At 65.2% G+C, this 16487-nt stretch overlaps 1 protein-coding gene across 1 annotated transcript; it reads right to left on the bottom strand.

Annotated features, from left to right (window-relative positions):
- Positions 1-6720: 6720 nt before the first annotated feature.
- On the bottom strand, positions 6721-16141 carry FSCN1 (fascin actin-bundling protein 1). The gene is made up of 5 exons (XM_014835095.3): positions 15208-16141; positions 8999-9155; positions 8793-8914; positions 8392-8559; positions 6721-7931 (listed from the first exon to the last, which is right to left on the bottom strand). Exons 1-5 carry the CDS (start codon positions 16037-16039, stop codon positions 7729-7731), a joined length of 1482 nt encoding a protein of 493 aa, XP_014690581.1. The 5' UTR covers positions 16040-16141; the 3' UTR covers positions 6721-7728.
- Between the last annotated feature and the right edge of the window lie 346 nt (positions 16142-16487).

Genomic DNA, 16487 nt, shown 5'->3' with positions numbered 1-16487 from the left:
TGTTGCTCCTCCCCACACTACAAGGTAACTCCTTGGGGACAAAGTGCTTGTCCTCTTGACCGGACAAGTCCCGTCCACCGGCCCCACATCTCAGATAGGCATCAACTCCCATATGGGGGTCACAGGGCACTGAGTCCGTGCCCCTGCCCCCTCACATAGTGCCTGTCCATCCACACCTGGGCACGTGCTGCTGCACAGGGCAGGCCTGGGCTGGCCGAGGAGGGCGCCACTGAGCCGGGCAGGCCCGGGGCTGCCGGGTTCCCCAGCAGGGGCGACAAGAAACATGCAACTAAAACACTAGGCAGGTGGGAACGGGGGGCGGCCACTAAGGGGACAGTGGGGCAGCCCAGGGGTGTGGGGAGGCAGCATGGAGGGGGTGCCTGGAGTTGAGGCTGTGGGGAAGAGCCCCACCTTGTCCTCACGGTCTGGAGTGTGTCCAGATCCAGGTTCCAGGGCCTGAGGCTCTGGTGGTTCCTGGCATCTGCATTTTCAACCAGCTCCACTGCTTGGGCCTCGGCAGAGTCCCAGGGAGGAGGTTTGGGAGGGGACGGGGGACCTGGGAGGAGGCTGCTGTCTGGCCTCCAGGTGGGAGCGGGCCAGGCGGGAGCTCATCTTGGAGGGGTTCAGGAGGCAGTCCAAGGGAACTTGGCACCGATGGAGAGAGGGGGCCCCACGGCGACGTCCAGGCCCTGTGAGGGCAGCCAATGGAGGGAGCAGTGGGCCAGGGCCGTTTGGGGTGGCTGGGAGGCGCTGGCTTCGAGCGAGCATGGTGTCTGTCAGGGAGGTGCCTGGCTGCAAACAGTCCTGAAGGCCTGGGAACGGCCGAGCCGGCCACAATGGGCCCTGAGGGGCAGCCCCATTGACAGGACAGGCGGAGGCAGCCGAGGCGGCAGGAGGAACCCAAGGGGTTGTCCAGCAGCAAGGGGGTCCTTCCTGGCCCTTGGAGCCTTCTCTCTGGCCCTCTGCTTCCTCCGGGTGTCTGGAGCAGCATCCCCCATCCACGCCCATCCAGGCACTGTCCCTCTTGTGCGCCCCAGACCCACCCCCACCCCCCCCCCCCCCCCCCCCCCCCCCCCCCCCCCCCCCCGCCTCCTGGAGCCCGCAGCCCCTGCTTCTCCAGCATCTCGTCCACCGGCGCTCTGGGCTGACGCACTCAGCGGGGCAGCTCTACCCGCAGCCAGGACTGGGCTGAGACTGCAGCCCCGAGACAGCCCCCCACCCAGGGCTGCTCTGCCCGCAGCGTCTCATCAAGGCAAGAGGACGGGAGGGGACACTGCCAGCCTGTTGAGGGCTCACCCCTGAGCGCGAGCAGCAGCCCTCCCATCTGGTTCTTGCGGCCACAGCAAGCCCCAAGGCCAGCCCAGAGGAGATGACAGGAGGGCCTTGGTGTGTGAGTGGAGATGGGGGCAGAGGAGGAGGAAAATGCCCAAATCGAACTTCTAAAGATGAAAGTATACAAGGTTTTATATTAAAAAGAAAATACACTATGTGGAATTAATAACAGATTAGATGCTGCAGGAGAAAAGATTACTGAACTTGAAGACATAGCCATAGAAACCATCCAAAACACAGACACACAAGAGAAAAGAGGCTGAAAAATAAACAGGAGGAGGAGAGAGCCAGACAGGACACAGCCTGCACCTTCAAGGACGGCAGCCTTCGAGGGGAGGCCATTGGGCCAGGGGAGCGGGGCACCGGCCAACCCCCCAGCTCAGGCTGCTGCAGAGCCCCCACAGCCCATGAGGAGCTGCCAGGACACAGGCCTCCTTGGTTCCCAGCTCCTTGATGAGACTTTGTCTGGAGTCCTGGGAGATGTGGCAGGTTTTTATTTGCACCCCCCCACCCCTGCCCCAAATCTACCAATGGTGCTTTGGGAAAGAAGGAAGTTGAGTGGGCAAGAGGAAGAAGCTGATAAGCCCCCTGACCCTACCCTAGCCCAGCCCAGACGCCCTCTGCTCCCCGTTATCACAGACTTTCCCAGACGCTCCCGACACTCTGTGCCAGCAGCACCAGAGAAGTGCGTTCCTGAAGGGCAGCTGCAGCAGGCGCAGCTCCTTCCTCTGCCCCCCGGTCCCCCCTCGCTTCTGTGCCCAGCCCTCTCTCCCTGTGCCACCCCTTGTCTACGCCTCGCTTTCCAGAGAGGCCCAGGGACTTTAGGCAGAGGGTGAACTCTGTGGTCCATCCTCCTTTCTCCCCCACAAGACGGTGCCCTGAGCCATACGGGCCCCCTAGCCGCCCAGAATAAAGGCCACCTCCCCAGATGCTTGGCAGCTGGGGACACGTGACTAAGTCGTGGCCGGTCGACTGTGGTGCCCTCCTAGGAGAGCTGGCTTGCACCCTCCCGCCAAGGTCCAGCCCCACTGGGACATTTGTCCTTTGGCTCCCAGCACCCAACATCCTTCCTTTTGGAGAGAAATCCCCCAGGTGAGTGACAAGCAGGGGTGTGCTGCTCACTACACGGCCCACGGGCGGTGGCAGGTGGCGTTTTCCAAGCTGGCAGTCCCCACTTGCTATTTCTCCCAGGCAGCTCGTCTGTGCCCCCGATCAGTGGAAGGGGGTCTGGTTGCTGCCCTGAGCCGGCCTCGTTCCAGACAAGAGCCGAGACGCCGGATGTTTTCACTGCAAAGCAGCTGCTGGCACAGCCCCGTTCTGGAGCACAGGAAGCGGTTCCAGTGTCCTCAGGACCTCTGTTCTCATTTCCCACGCTGGCATCCGTGGCGTCACGTCATGGCTCCATCGCACAGATGAGCGAGCCAGGTCCTGGCTCAAGGTCACACCTGGAGCTCTCCAGGGGCCCAGCCAGGTGGAGCCAGTGCTCGCGTCTCAGAGGCAGACACACCTGGGCAGGTGAGCCCAGCAGGCCGCCCCTCCCTCCCGCCACGTGGCTGTCATGGCACCCACCTCACCAGCACCGGGTGACCATTGCTCAGGCAGATGTCCGCAGGACGCCTGTTCCCACCGCACAGCCTGGAGAGAGCTGGGCAGAGTGGGAGGCGCCCGCCTCCACAGCCGGTCTCCTCATCTCCTGGGGGGCCATCTGGCCACATCCATCCAAACGAGGGGTAACCCAAGAACTGGCCTTGGTGTATTTCCAAATACAGTCGCATTCCGGGGCTCTGGGGGTTAGGACCTCAGTATATGAATTTGGGGGAGCGCAATGCAGCCGATCACAAGGACCGAATGAGTGAACAGAGGGCTCAATGCCTGGCACATAGTAAGGGCTATACATTAATTCTTTAAATAAAAAATACGATTTTCCAGAAAAGTGTAAGAAACTGCTAAGAGGGCTGCCTCTGGGGGAGAGGTGTGGGGCTGGGGCGCCCTTTGACTTTAGACTCTGTGGATTTGCGACCTGAATTCTTAAAAGAATAACAAAAATCATACTAATAGTAATGCTTTCAGAGCACCTGCCCAGTGCCTGGCACGAGTTAGGGGGTCCGGAAAGGTGGGTTTCCCCACCTAGGGGTCAGGCCCAGGCTCCAGAGAGGGGGAGGGCAGTGCGGCTCCCCTCCCCCATTCCCATGCAGCTTTTGTCTTGGTCATCACCCCTCAGGGAGGCCCAGCCTCCGCCTGGTTAAGCCCCCAGCCCCACTCAAGGGCTCGGCTTCAGGCCAAATGCTCAGCCCGCCCAGCCCCTCCCAGGCCGGCCCCTTCTCCAGGCCTCCTTGCGCCTGGGGAGACCCCATCTGTTCCCTTCTCTGCTGCCCCAGGGGTCTCAGAGTCCCTCCCATCTGGACGATCTTGGGGCCCACGGCCCAGGGAGGCCAGAAACCCAACTGCCGGTTGCTCGAATAGGGGAAACTGAGGCCAGAGTCCCCAGGGAGTCAGACAGGCTGTGCTGGTGATTCTTTGCAGCCTCACCTACCTTAGGCTTCAGCGTGAGTTATGAGCCCCCAAGGTCGTTCAGGGTTACCTCTCATCCTTCCCAATTCTAGCAGGTCCTGGAGGATATGGGACCCAGCCAGGTCTGGGGTGTCCTCCACTGAGGTCTCCCCAGAAATGAACAAGGGAGGAGCCTGAGCTGGGAGGACAGGGGGCCTGGAAGGGGTGTCTCCTAGAGGCATATGTGGGCTCAGAGGCCTCCCCACCAGAGGGACCTGCTCGAGTCCTCCTAGGGCTGGCGACAGCTCCACGGCCCCCCAGCAGGGCTCGGGGGTCCCACCCCGAGGAGAGCCCTGCAGGGCCAGGCCTGTGGGGGTCCCAGCAGACAAGAATGGGGAGGCTCAGGACGGGGGTCAGGTCCTGGGACGCCAGGTACTCCAGCCACACCTGCCCCCCAGGGACCAGGAAGGACCCGGGAGGGCGGAAGGCCTCCCTCTCCTTTCTTTTTTCCTTACAAATTTAAACGAACATGTTTCCTTCAATTGTGATCTTTTGGGCTCACAATTACCCCTGACAGCGACCTGCGGCACCGACCTGGAGCACCAACAGCTCCTGCTCAGACTCACTGGGCACCCTTTCCCGGCCTCGGTTTCCCCATCTGAGCCATGAGAGGCTGAGCTCTTGCTCGGCTCCCATGGCGGGCTTGGGGGGCACCCACCCCCGGAGCTGGGGGTCCCTGCTGGCCGTCCCTGCTGGCCTCTGACCCAGCTGGGGTGGGGAGGAGCTGCGGCTCAGCGTCTGGGTCCCTGAGGCCCAGCGGTGGGAACCCCGTGAGCTGTCAGCGCGGCTGGTGTGCAGTCACAATGGGCTCAGTGCTCCTGGGAGCAGGTCTGGGTGCGTCTGTTGTCTGTGTGCAAGCACTTGTGTCTTTATGTGCACACGTTTGTGTGCATGGGACTCTCCACATACCTGCGTGTGTTCACGTGTGCACACGCCCGGTGTGTGTGCAGGGTCACAGGTCATGGGCCACCCCCTTGTGAATGGGGAGTGGCTGAGGAGGTCAACAGCGACCACTGCTCTGGGATCCCAGCCTCGGGGCCCCCCAGCCAGTTCTGACAGGAGGGACCTGGAGCTTTGAAAGGACCGGGGAATGGGGTGCCCAGGAGGGAGTCTGGGGGTCCCCAATGTGCTCCCCGGGAGTCCAGCTCGTTTGGAAGATGCCGGTGGGCTTCGCTGGCTCAAACCCACGCTTCCTCCAGGACCCAACGAGGCCCCAGCCCATCTCCTGCCTGGCTTCCTCCCCCCCCCCCCCAAGCCTCTGCTTCCGCGGTTCCCTCCACCAGGAGCCCTTCCTGTCCGTTGTCTTGGGCCCGGTCCTCCTCCTCCGCTAGGGGCGACTCCTCCCCCGTCAGACTGGGCGCCTCCTTCGCCGCCGGGAACCCACAGTCCCGGGAATGAGCAGCCACGTGCTAGGCGCCCATTTTTGCAGAATGAATGGAATCCAGAATCAGGCCCCGGCGCGGTGGATGCGGGAAGGGGACCCTGGGGTCATCACAGGACAGGTCGTTCCTGTTCCGCGGGTGGGGCTGGGTTGCCCATGTCCCCCAGCACAGCAGGGAACCGCTTCGCCCAGCAGGATCTACAAGTGCCCATCTGGGGACCCGCCGCCCCGAGCCCCTTGCAGAGCCCCCACCTCCCATGATCGGGAAGAGCTTGGCTCCGGAGGACTCATCTGTTATGTCCACGTCATTAAGACTTTGCTGGCTTCCAGCCTGGCTTTAACCGGAGCTGCGGTTTGGCCGCCAGGACCCCGCTGGGGGCCCAACATCCCTTTGTGGCCTCCATCTGCCCTTGTCAATCTCGAGTCTCCCGCCCCCGAGGGCCACCAATCACAGCGCGGGCCTCCCAGTTTCGTCATCAGCAGCCAATCAGCGCTTCCGCTGACCGCTCGGGCCGCAGCAGCTCCGGACAGCGTGGTGCCCCGGCTGCCCCGCGAGACCCCTGCGTGTCCAAGTCCGTCCTCGACCACCGCCTCCTGTGAGGGACACCGACGGGGCGCCCCGTTGCACCCACAAGGCTGTGCCTTGCCACTCTGAACCTCAGTCTCCTCTTCTGTAAGATGGGAACAGCACTACCCTGGGGATGCTCTGGGGTTAAATGATACACTGCACTGAGCGACCCAGCCCAGTGCCTGTCCCCGGGGTCCCCGCAGCTGGCCCCGTGGAGATCTGCCAGGGGCAGAGACCACAGTTTGGGGTCAGGACCCAGCTCCTTCCTCGCGGCTGGAAACTTCCAGCTTCTTGTCCGCCAGGTGGAGAAGGGCCTCCCGGCTCCCAGCGCGGGGCATGGGGGTCCTGCTTTGATGGTGGGTGCCTCCAAGGGTAGTCCATCCAGCTGACTCCTTCCAGGGCCTGGACCAGTCCTTGGTGGCCACCCGGCTGGCACATCTCAACCCCAGGAGGACCCTTGCCCGGTTTGGGGGCTGTGGATGGAGGCACACAAGGAAGAAGGCAGCCCAGGGCCCCCGACCTTCAAGTTCTAGTCGAGGCGCACCTGCAGAGGCAGGAGGAGGAAGCGCCTTCTGCTGCCTCAATCTCTACCCGCTAATCACGCAGGCGGGTGGTACCCAGGCCGCCCAAGGGCGCCCCAGCTCGAGGCCTCACTGACACTGGAGGTGCAACATCGAGGGACCACAAAATCAGCCACCTCCACACCACGGAGCTCCCACTACGTGCCTGGGACACCGGGGGCCCCTGGCAGGTCCCTGGGGGGAACAAGGCTCCACCCCCTGTAGGCCCTCCTTCCTCCTGGAGGTGTCCAGGCTGCTGAGACCACCCATCGGAGCCTCGGGCCCACCCTCCGCGCCCGCCTTCGTCCGCCAGACACACACAGGCTGCCTCAGGCTGCAGACTTGCGTTATTTTATTTTGCTCTTTCCAGTCTGAAGCTACTATCATGGGCGTTTAGAGTTATACAAATGACACTTACAAAAAATAAAAGACCAGGACACCCAGAGTGAGATGCATGGCAGAGACGACCTGGCGGTGGCGGGGAGGAGAGGGAGCTGGCGGGGGCAGGACTGGGGGCCCGGGCGGGGGGGGGGGCCCCAGAGGGTGAGGCCCGGCTTCATCCCACCCCAGGAGTCCAGTCAGACGAGGAGCACCGATCACACCGGGGGCTCCGGCTGAGGCGGCGGGGGGCCCAGCACCACCAGGGGGCACACAGGCCTGGGACCGGGGTGGGCAGAGGGACAGGGGCTCCCTGGGGAGGTGGGGGCAGGTTCCCGATTCAGGGAGGCACCCACCTGCCGCACCCCTATTGGGTAGAGGGGGCACCGAGGCCCAGAGATGCCATCTGGAGACCCCCGACAAGCCCCCTTGAAGACCACACTGGGCTACACCCAGGCTTGCCAGGGGCGCCTCCAGCTGTAATGTTCCACTAAGAAAAAATACTGATTTGGTCATTTTCTGCTTCCAGTCAGGCCAGGGTGAAGGAGAGAGAGGCAGGGCCCCGGACCACGTGGGCCATGTGGGGATAGGGCAGCGACGGGCATGCTCCAGGTCCCGGCCACCCTGTGTGGCTTCCCTGCGGCCGTGGGCCAGGGCGTGTGCCCGGCTCCTGGGTTGGGGGGGCCTCTCGGGAGGGGGCAGGGGGATTCCAGTTACACACCCCGCCTCGCCCAGGGGCTCGGGGAGGCCTCATGGCCCCCCGCTTCTCCTTGGCCACTCGGGGGAAATAAGGCTCAGAGCTGTCTGAGGTCAGAAGAGGTGCCAGCCTCGCCCACAGCAGAGAAGAGAGGACAGAGGGAGCTGGGGTCCCTCGAAGGCCCAGGCCACCCCGCCCGGCCGCCCGGGGAGCCCACCTGGCAGGGAGCGAGCGGGGCCGGGCGGCCGGGTGGGCAGCGGGCCTAGTACTCCCACAGCGTGGCGGGCTCCACGGCCTCGGCGCAGGCCTTCAGGACCCCCGCATGGTCCCCCTTTAGGTAGCGCCCGCCCACCTTGATGGCCACCTTGTTGTAGTCGCAGAACTCGAAGAAGAAGTCTACGGGGGTGTCGCTGCTGCTGGTGACGGAAGAGTCGCTGCCAACCATCCAGTACTTGCCCGTGGAGTCTGGGGGGCGACAGTCCGTCACAGCCCGGCCCAGCCCCGCTCCCCACCCAGCCATCAGGGCTCCAGACCGGGGAAGGGGTCCGTTCCACCCACCCGGGCCTCCTGTCCATGCTGGATGGGTCCCCACCCCCAGTCCTTGGTGTCGTATCTCAGGTGTGTGACGCCTCCCCTGGCAACCCCTTCTCGAGTCCCATCTCCCTCTCTGCCCGCCTCCCCGTGCCCCTTCTCTGGCTCTGTCTGTGGTGGGCAGGGAAATCTCCCTCACTTCCAGACAAGAGGGGCAGGGGCTGCCCCCAGCCCAGAGCCTGGACGGCCACAGGACGGCTGTCCCAAGGGGGACTGGAATGGCCCAGGTCAAGTCACAGGGTGGCCAGACTGAGAGGGACGGGCGGTTCCCTCTCTGTGCCCCAACACCGGTCCCTGGGCCCCACTTGGCAGCCGCCCTCGAGGGGGAACCTGCCTCTGATGTTGTAGGCGCCGTCGTTGAACTCCAGCTGGAAGACATCATAGCTGGAGCGATTGGCATCCAGGGTGCCTGTGACCTTGCGGCAGCCGATGAAGCCGTGCTCCCCGCGGAGCACAATGATGGGGCGGTTGATCAGCTTCATGAGGAAGAGCTCAGAGTCCCCTGTCCCGGGAGGGGCAGAAGCAGTAAGCCTCATGGGGGTGGGGCTGGGACGCCCAGGGTGACCCAGAGAGGGAGAGCAGGAGCCTGCGGTCACACAGCACACCAGCCCTAGGGTGAGGCTGGGCAGGGCCGGTTTAGGGGGGAACGCCCAGCATCAGGTGGACCTCAGCTGAGTGACCTGTGGGTGGACCCTCCAGAGAACCAGGACTCAGGGTGCACCCACAGGGGGGTACCTGCTGTTTCCACCGACGCGGCCAGCTGCCCATTCTTCTTGGCCGTCACGAACTTGCCATTGGAGGCACGCAGCGTGATCCGCCGGTCACGCCACTCGATGTCAAAGTAGCAGCTGGCGTTCCTGAGGGTAGTGGGATGGGGTTAGATGGGACCAGACAGGCCCCCAGGCCAGGGACCCACAGGAAGGGCCGGCCTCGACACTCACTTGGTGGAAGCGGTGGACTGCACGCCCCCGGTGGCCGTCAGCGTCCAGTACTTGCCCGTGTGGGTGCGGAAGGCGCACTTTTTGGTGTCGCGGTCGATCTCCAGCTGGAAGGTCTCCTGGTCGGTCTCTTCGTCCTGATTGGCCGACAGGTCCATCCCTGCGGGGAGAGCCTCCAGCTGGCACGGGGACCCCACGCCCCCGCCCCGTTCCGGCCAACCCCCCTCGGCCCCACATCAGAGGGCAGAAGCCAGGACCCCTGGGCACAGGAGGCAGGGACCACGGCCGTGACCCCCATCTTCACATCTCTCTCTCGGATCCTAGGAGCAATACCTTCCAACAAACCCACAGCAAAAGACGTTCCAGAACCAACCGGAAGAATCTCAACGCGGCCCAGGACAGGTATCAAGGCTTAATTACTCTCCGTCACATTGTGGTGATGTAAGAAAATGGCCTCATTTTTCAGAGATGCAGACGGAAATATTTTGAGATGAAACACCCTGAGGTCAGGGGTTTGCTTCAAATATAACCAAAAAACGATGAATCATGGGGCAGATGGGGCTGGCGTGGCAGGATATGGCACCTGGGGGGGTTGGCATATGGGGCTCCTGGTACCCTGCCTGCTTCTGTACGCGTGTCAAGTGAAAAGAGAACAGCACGCGCTCCTCTCAGGAAATAGGGAAAATTCACAAAAGCACAAAAACGCAGTCAGCTGTGCCCCACCCCCCCAGGCCCACCGCACCCAGACCGCCCTCCCACCTTCGTGCAGTGTCCTTTGGCCCTGAGCACGTGCAGGCTGGCGACCGGCCCAGCATCTCTCCCCTGCATCATCTGATGGGACGGGGCTGGTCCCCTGGCCCGCGCGCACTCTGCAGCCCAGTCCACAGCCTCTGCGGCCACATGGTTTGGACACCCGTGTAGACTCCTCCAGCTAAAGGGGGATCTTTGGTTCCAAGAGACCCACATTCCCCGGCACCCCGGGGTGACTGCCAGGGCTCGGGCCTGTCGGGAACAGTGGGTGGGTCACTGTTCGGGCCTCGAGGCCTTTAGGAAGCCGGGGCCACAGTGGCGGGTGACGGGCATCCCTTCAGATGAGGAGGTGGAGGCTGGCAGGCAGGAGCTGGGGTCTGAGCTGCCCCCAGGGCCCTCCTCCAGGGCCCAGACTTAGATCCACCCACTCGAGAGCTGGATGGTGCCAACTCCGTCGTAACCCATGACATGTCCACGTCAGGGCCACGGGGCCCACCTTCACCCCCACTTTACAAGAAGAGAGACTGAGACAGAACAGCAACGTGTCCTTGGTCAACGTCACCCAGAAAGGAAGTAAGGGGTCCCGGTGGCTCTCAGAAGGGGAGGTGGGCAGACTCAAGCCTCCTGCCACGCCCTCCCACCTCTGCCTTTTCCTCCTCTCTGTGGACTGGCAGACGTGGCCTCTCTGGGTCGCCCAGGGCCCTGAACCAGACCCTCACGGAACCCCTCGGCTCAACCCTCCAGGCCCACCAGGCCCCTCACCCCGATGTCGGGGATCTGCTGACCGCCTGGGACCCAGGGGTTGAGCTGGATCCACCATCACGCCCCAGTAAAGCACCGGGTGTGGACAGGAGTCAACAGGGGCTGGGCCTACCGGGCGCCCGAGCCATCACCTGGAAGGGGACCAACCTAAGGCTGTGGCCGGCAGCAACACTTGCAGCTGGGGTCCCTCCTTGCTCAGACCTCGCCCAGCAGGCCGCAGTCCTGCCACCCCCACACCCCACCTCCGCTCTGCAGAAACCGGCCCTGAGGGCCCCAGCCTGCTGGCCACAGGGCGCCACCTGCCCACTGTGTGGCTAGCCCGCCGATGGGAAGGAAGGGGGCAGACAAGAGGAACAGCCCCTCTGGGTGCACCCCAGCAGCAGAGACAGAGGGGCTCCCAGAAAGGGGGGCAAAGCAGACCCGGAACGGAAGTCAAATCCCTAGGACAGCCTCATCCTGGGGTTCAGAGAGCCCGTCTCAATGCAGCCTTGCAGACAAACAAGGTGCTTCCCAGCCTGGCTGACAACAAACGCAGGAAGCTCCTCCATGACACTGGGGTCACGGTGCCCTGGGCTCTGTGCGGATGTGGACAATCCTCCCGGCAGCAGCCCCACGACACCGTCACTAACATCCTCTTCCCGCAGAGGAACAAAGGCAGGCCAACCCCCCCCCCGCCCCCCACCGCCGTGGTCATTACATGCCCAGGGCCACACCACCGCCACCATCTGCTCACTTCCTCAGACTTCGTGAGCCTGGTTGTGTCCAGTCCTGGAAGCGCTTTGATGACAAGGCCAAGGCCGGCCAATGGGATTCCTAGAGTGGGGCCAGGCACCCTTGGGCGAGTGTCTTCTCCTCCCTCAGCCTCAGTTTCCCTCTCTGCCTGTCCAAAGGGCCCAGTCTCTCCATTCTGCCAGGAGATTTGGAAGGATTTAGGAGCCTGGTGCCAAGGAGACACCAGATCTTCCGACCCCAACAGGCAGGGGTAGGGGTGGGGGAGGAGACCCCCGCCACCATCCAGCGCGGCCCCTCCCGGCTCCAGGGCCCTTCCTACACGGGAAGGGCCCCTCTTGGCCCTGGAACCTCAAATCAGAGCTGGGTTGCTATGGGAACGCGGTTTTTTCAGGATCTTTCCTTTCATGAACAGCAGCACAGAAAACCTGAGTCACAGAACATGTGGGGGCTCAACGGAGCCCACGGGCGCATCTCCCACTTCCCTCTGGGGAGTCCTAGTGAGCCCCCTGGGCCCCCGCCTGGCCCCCTCCACCATAGCTTTCCCGTCTCCAGTCTCAAACATTCTCACGCCTCCCCGTCTAACCCCCTTCCCGGGTCCCCACCCACTCCGTCCTCAGCAGTTCTCAAGTCCCCCTGGTTTGTTCGAAAGAGGGAGTCCCCACCACCCCGACTCAGTTTAGAGGGGAGCCTGGAAGCATCTGTGTCGTCCCCCCCATTTTTCCAGTCAGCTCTTGCCACTTCCTGACGGCTTCAAATCCCGCACAAGCCATTCCCGGGGCCTGAAATGCCCTGCCTCGCCGGGAGAACTCCTACACATCCTGCAAAGCCCAACTCGACCAGGCCTTCCTTAGCCAGCCACCCCTCGCCTTTGAGCTGCTGGGACAGAGCACTTCCTGAGCACGGGATCCCCAGGGCACAGCTGGACAGAGGCAAGGAGGCCACGGGTCCAAGTGAGAAATGCCGGCAGGCCCTGCCCAATCCGCATCCTCACCCCGCGAGGTGCTCACAGCTGCACTGCTCCCCAACACCTGCACCGGATGTGAACCACCTGCCTGGTCACATCAGCTCTTAAGCAGCAGGACCCACTCACGGGGTGGGGGTGGGGGGGCCGACCCTGTCTCTAACGGTGCCTGTGACGGAGGGCCTCCTCCCAGAGATAAAGCCTGGCTGAGAGAACCTGCCCAAGGCAGCCCCTAAGAGATGGGGAAACTGAGGCAGGAGAGCAGGCTGCAGCTTCAGCAGGGAGCGCCCCACCCCCACCGGGGCCCGGCGTGTGCAGGCGCGCGGGGATGATTCACACCCCGCAGCCGCCTCAGCACTGACCCTCCTCCTTCCCGGCTGGCGTTTCCCAACATGTGCCGGAAGCTCGGCCGCCGCCTCGCTGCCACGCAGGCCCGTCCAAAATGGCCCCTGCAGACACGCCCCCCCGCCCCCCATGCTGGCTGGGGGTCCTGCGGTCATCCTCCATCCCACCGGCAAGATTCGGGGTCAGCTAACGTGAGAACGAGATGGGGACCCCAAGACCCTAGGTCAATGGAGCCCCAATCTCCGCCCCCCGGAGCCCCCTCCCCCAGCTCCCCCTCCCTTTAAAGTCACAGATGAGCCAGCACGTCTCTGGGCCCAATTTCCAGCTCCTCCCGCGCCGTGAGCCTGAATCACACCCTGACGCCCCGGCAAGCTTTACCAGGAAGGAGGCATCTGCCCAGGCTCGCTGGGGGCTGCCAAGAACACCCCCAGGCACTCTCTGCGCCTTCCGGGCCCCAACAGTTACAGACAGAGCCACCAGCCCCCACCACGTCTTCCCCAGGGGAGGTGCTGGACACAGCCCAACAAGCATGCAGCATATCTGAGTCAAGGAGCACCCAACACGGGCCCTGTGACCCTGCTGGCTGCTCCGGTCCCAAGTTCCCAGCCACAATGGGCATTCTCCTCCATCCTGCCTCGGGGCCTTTGCACAAGCTGCGCCCTGTGCCTGCAACACCTGTCCGCACACCTGATGCATGCTACCTTCCATTCATCCTTCGGGTCAGCGCAAGCGTCCTCAGGAAAGGACCCCCTTCCATCTAATCTGGGGCCCTGATATATTTCCTGGACCCCCAGGCCTTTTCTCAACACCTCTGGGATATTGCTCCTGTCCGACAGAGAGCACCAGCTCCAACAGGGAAGGGCCCAGGACACGCCCATTTGTCCACCACTCAGGTCTCAGCCTGTCTCACTTGCTAAGGGCTCAATGTTTGGGGCACAGGTGGGGAGCCCTGCCCCACCCAGGACTGTGTGAGGCCTACTGCACCCTGGAAGCCGGGAGGCATCAGGCGGTTCAGGTAAGAGCCCATTCTGGAGTCAAACGACCCCGTTCTGCATGCTGCTTATTTGCTATGTGACCTTGGGCTCATGGCTTCACCTCTCTGGACCTAAACCTGTCCATCTGTAAGATGAACAGGATACCGCCCGCCTCAGCCAGCAAACTCAGGCACCAAACTGCCGGTACCCCACCCGGGGCCTCCACTCCCGCAGCCAAGGGGCTGCGCCCCCCTCCGCAGAGCCCAGGCAGGAGAACGGCCATGTGGAGGGAGCCCTTCCTCCATGGAAGGAGGCCCCTGACTGGGCTCCCATCCAGCCACCTCCAGAGGCTGGGATCCAGCTTCCCATCCAGGGGAGCGAGACCCCCGCAAGTCCTCCAGCGGGGCCTGCGGCAGCCAAGAATCAACTGCCTTCGCCAAAGCAGGGGCGCAGGCGCCAGAAGGAAGCGCAGCCGCCTGGGGAGAGAACCAAGAAGGGAAAAAGGGGGGCTCGCTTCTGGCGCGCAGGCCGGGAGGAAATGGCCAGGCCAGCGGGAGGCCGGAGCGAGGACGCATCGAGTTGCGGCCAATTGTTCCCGGAGGGAGCCTCGGGGCGGGGTCGCTCCACGGCAGGGGCTTCCCAGTGGAGCCGGGCTGGGGTCCCCAGGGGCGCGCGCGGCCGCCCTCGACGCGCGCAGGGCAGCGCCCGGCCTGGAGGCGCGCGGCGGGCGCTGGGCGGGGAGCCTGGCCGGCCGCCATCCGCGCCACGCCGTCCCCGGGCCGGGGCGCGAGGAGAGAGCCGCCTCCTGGGGAGGCTCCGGACCCGGGCGCTGGACCGGGGACGGCGCGCGATGGGGGGGTGGGGGGGTCCTCAGCGGGGGGACCCGCAGCAAGCCCATCCCCTCCCCCGCCCCGCCGCATCTGGTTTTCCCATCTGCAGAGAGTGAGCAGGACAAAGGGGGCGAGGGAGGGCCCTGTCGCGGAGCCCGCCCCCCTGCTCACAAAGGCCGCGGCCCCGAGCGCTGGGCAGGCGCGGGAGGAGGGGCTGGGGGGGGAAGGGCAGACAGTCGGGGCGCCCCCCCGACCCCCGGCAGAGGCCGACCCCTCCCGGCAGCGAGAGGGGGTGGGGAAAGGCCCGGAGAGCAGGGAGGTGGAAGCGCATCCCGCGGAGATCAAACGCTCCCCTCTCCCGGCCGCGAAATGCGGTCGCAGGGGGTGGGGGCGCGCCCCGCGCCCGTTGCGACCCCCGCCTCCGCCCTTGAGCTAAAGGCCGCTGGCGGGGGGAGGGGCACGAGGAAACCGGCGAGAGGGGCGTCTCCAAAGGACTGGGCTCCCGGATGCAAGGGATCAGCGCGCGTGGGGAGAGCCTACATTGGGCTGGGGGTTCGGAGGGTGGCACACAGGGCGATGCCTTACGGGGGCCTGGGGAGCCTCAACCCGATGCCGGGTGGGGGTTGCGCAGCGACGCCCAAGGATGGGCAGCGCCCCACCCCTCGCCCCCTCCTCCGGGAGGCGAGCGCACGTCCCGCGGCCGGGCTAAACGGCCTGCGCGCCCAGCAGGGGCGCACCGGGCGTCGCTCGGGCTGGCAGCGGCGCCGCGGGCGAGAAAGGGCGGGAGGCTGGAGAGACGGGGGTGGGGGTGCGCTTTGTGCGGCAGTCGGAGAGGCGGGGGGCGGCGTCCCCACTCACCCTGGCGCGTGGACACGTTCCTCTCGTTGGCCGCCTGCAGCACGACCTGGGCGCAGCTCTGCTCCAGGGCGAAGAGCTCGTCCTTGCCCACCTTGGTGGCCTTGCCGGCCTTGAGCGTGCCGCTGGGCCCCGACGGCGCCAGGTAGCGGCCCTCGCAGTCGCGGAAGGCCACCTTGCCGGAGCGGAACTCGAGCGTGTAGCCGGTGGCGGGCTCGGGGCGCGCCACCAGGCGCCCGTCGTGGCGCAGGAAGCGGTGGTCGGCCGTCTGCACGCTGTAGCGCTGGTCCTGGAAGGCCAGCGTGATGAGTGAGTCGACCCCCCAGGGCACGTCGCGGTCCACGGCGATCTCATCGGCCGGCCGCGCGCTCAGGTGTGCGTAGCGCTTGCGGGTCAGGCTGTAGATGTTGACCTGCGGGTGCATGGCGATGTGCACGCTCCACTTCTCGGCCGGCGACACGCTCTGCGCGAAGCACGACAGGCGGTCCTCGGTGCCGCCGAAGTAGCGCCGGTGCGCCTCGGACTGCAGGGACCAGCGGCCGTCGTCGTGCGCCACGATCAGGAAGCGGCAGTCGGCGCCGGGCGTCTCGCGCTCGCAGGTCACGTTGCCATCCTTGTCGGCCGCCAGGTAGCGGCCCAGGTGGCTGCGCAGGCACACGGCCGCGCTGCCCGCCTCGTCGGGCGGCTGCTCCAGCGTCCAGATCTGCTTCTTCTTCAGGCTGCTGGCCGACGCGTTCACCTTGAACCCGAACGCCTCGGCCGTCAGGTACTTGTTGCTGCAGTTGATCAGGCCGAACTGGATCTGCACCGCCTCGGCCGTGCCGTTGGCGGGCATGGTGGCGGCGGCGCCCCGCTCCTTTGTTCGGCTCGGCGCCCGCGACCCGCGCGCTCCCTCCGCTGCGCTCCACAAAGCCGGCCCGCCGCGCCCGCGCCTTTATAGGCGGGGTGACGTCAGCGCGCGGCCACGCCCCCGCGCGCTCGCCCCGCCCCCGCCGGGGAAGGGAGGGGAGGGGGCGCGGGGGGCGCCTGGGGCGCCTCTGCAGCCGCCGACGCCTCCCACCCAAGGCCGGGGTCCCCCTGCCGCGGGGCCGCAGCCTGAGGAGCCACCCAGAGCTCGGACCCCTCGGAGAACCGCCCCCCTCCCCAGGCCCAGCCCGGGGGAGGGAGGGACCAGCCAGATTTGAGGTTGTGACAGAGACCAGAGGGACCACAGAGCATGCGGGTGCTGCGCGCAGGCTGCTCGGAGGAGGGGGCCTTGGAGGAGCCGAGAGGGGGCCCCCGCG

This window comes from Equus asinus, chromosome 14, assembly GCF_041296235.1.
Source record: "Equus asinus isolate D_3611 breed Donkey chromosome 14, EquAss-T2T_v2, whole genome shotgun sequence".
Classification (NCBI taxonomy): domain Eukaryota; kingdom Metazoa; phylum Chordata; class Mammalia; order Perissodactyla; family Equidae; genus Equus; species Equus asinus.
The sequence above is the reverse complement of the archived record's forward strand: the minus strand, read 5'-3'. Positions and strand labels throughout refer to the sequence as shown.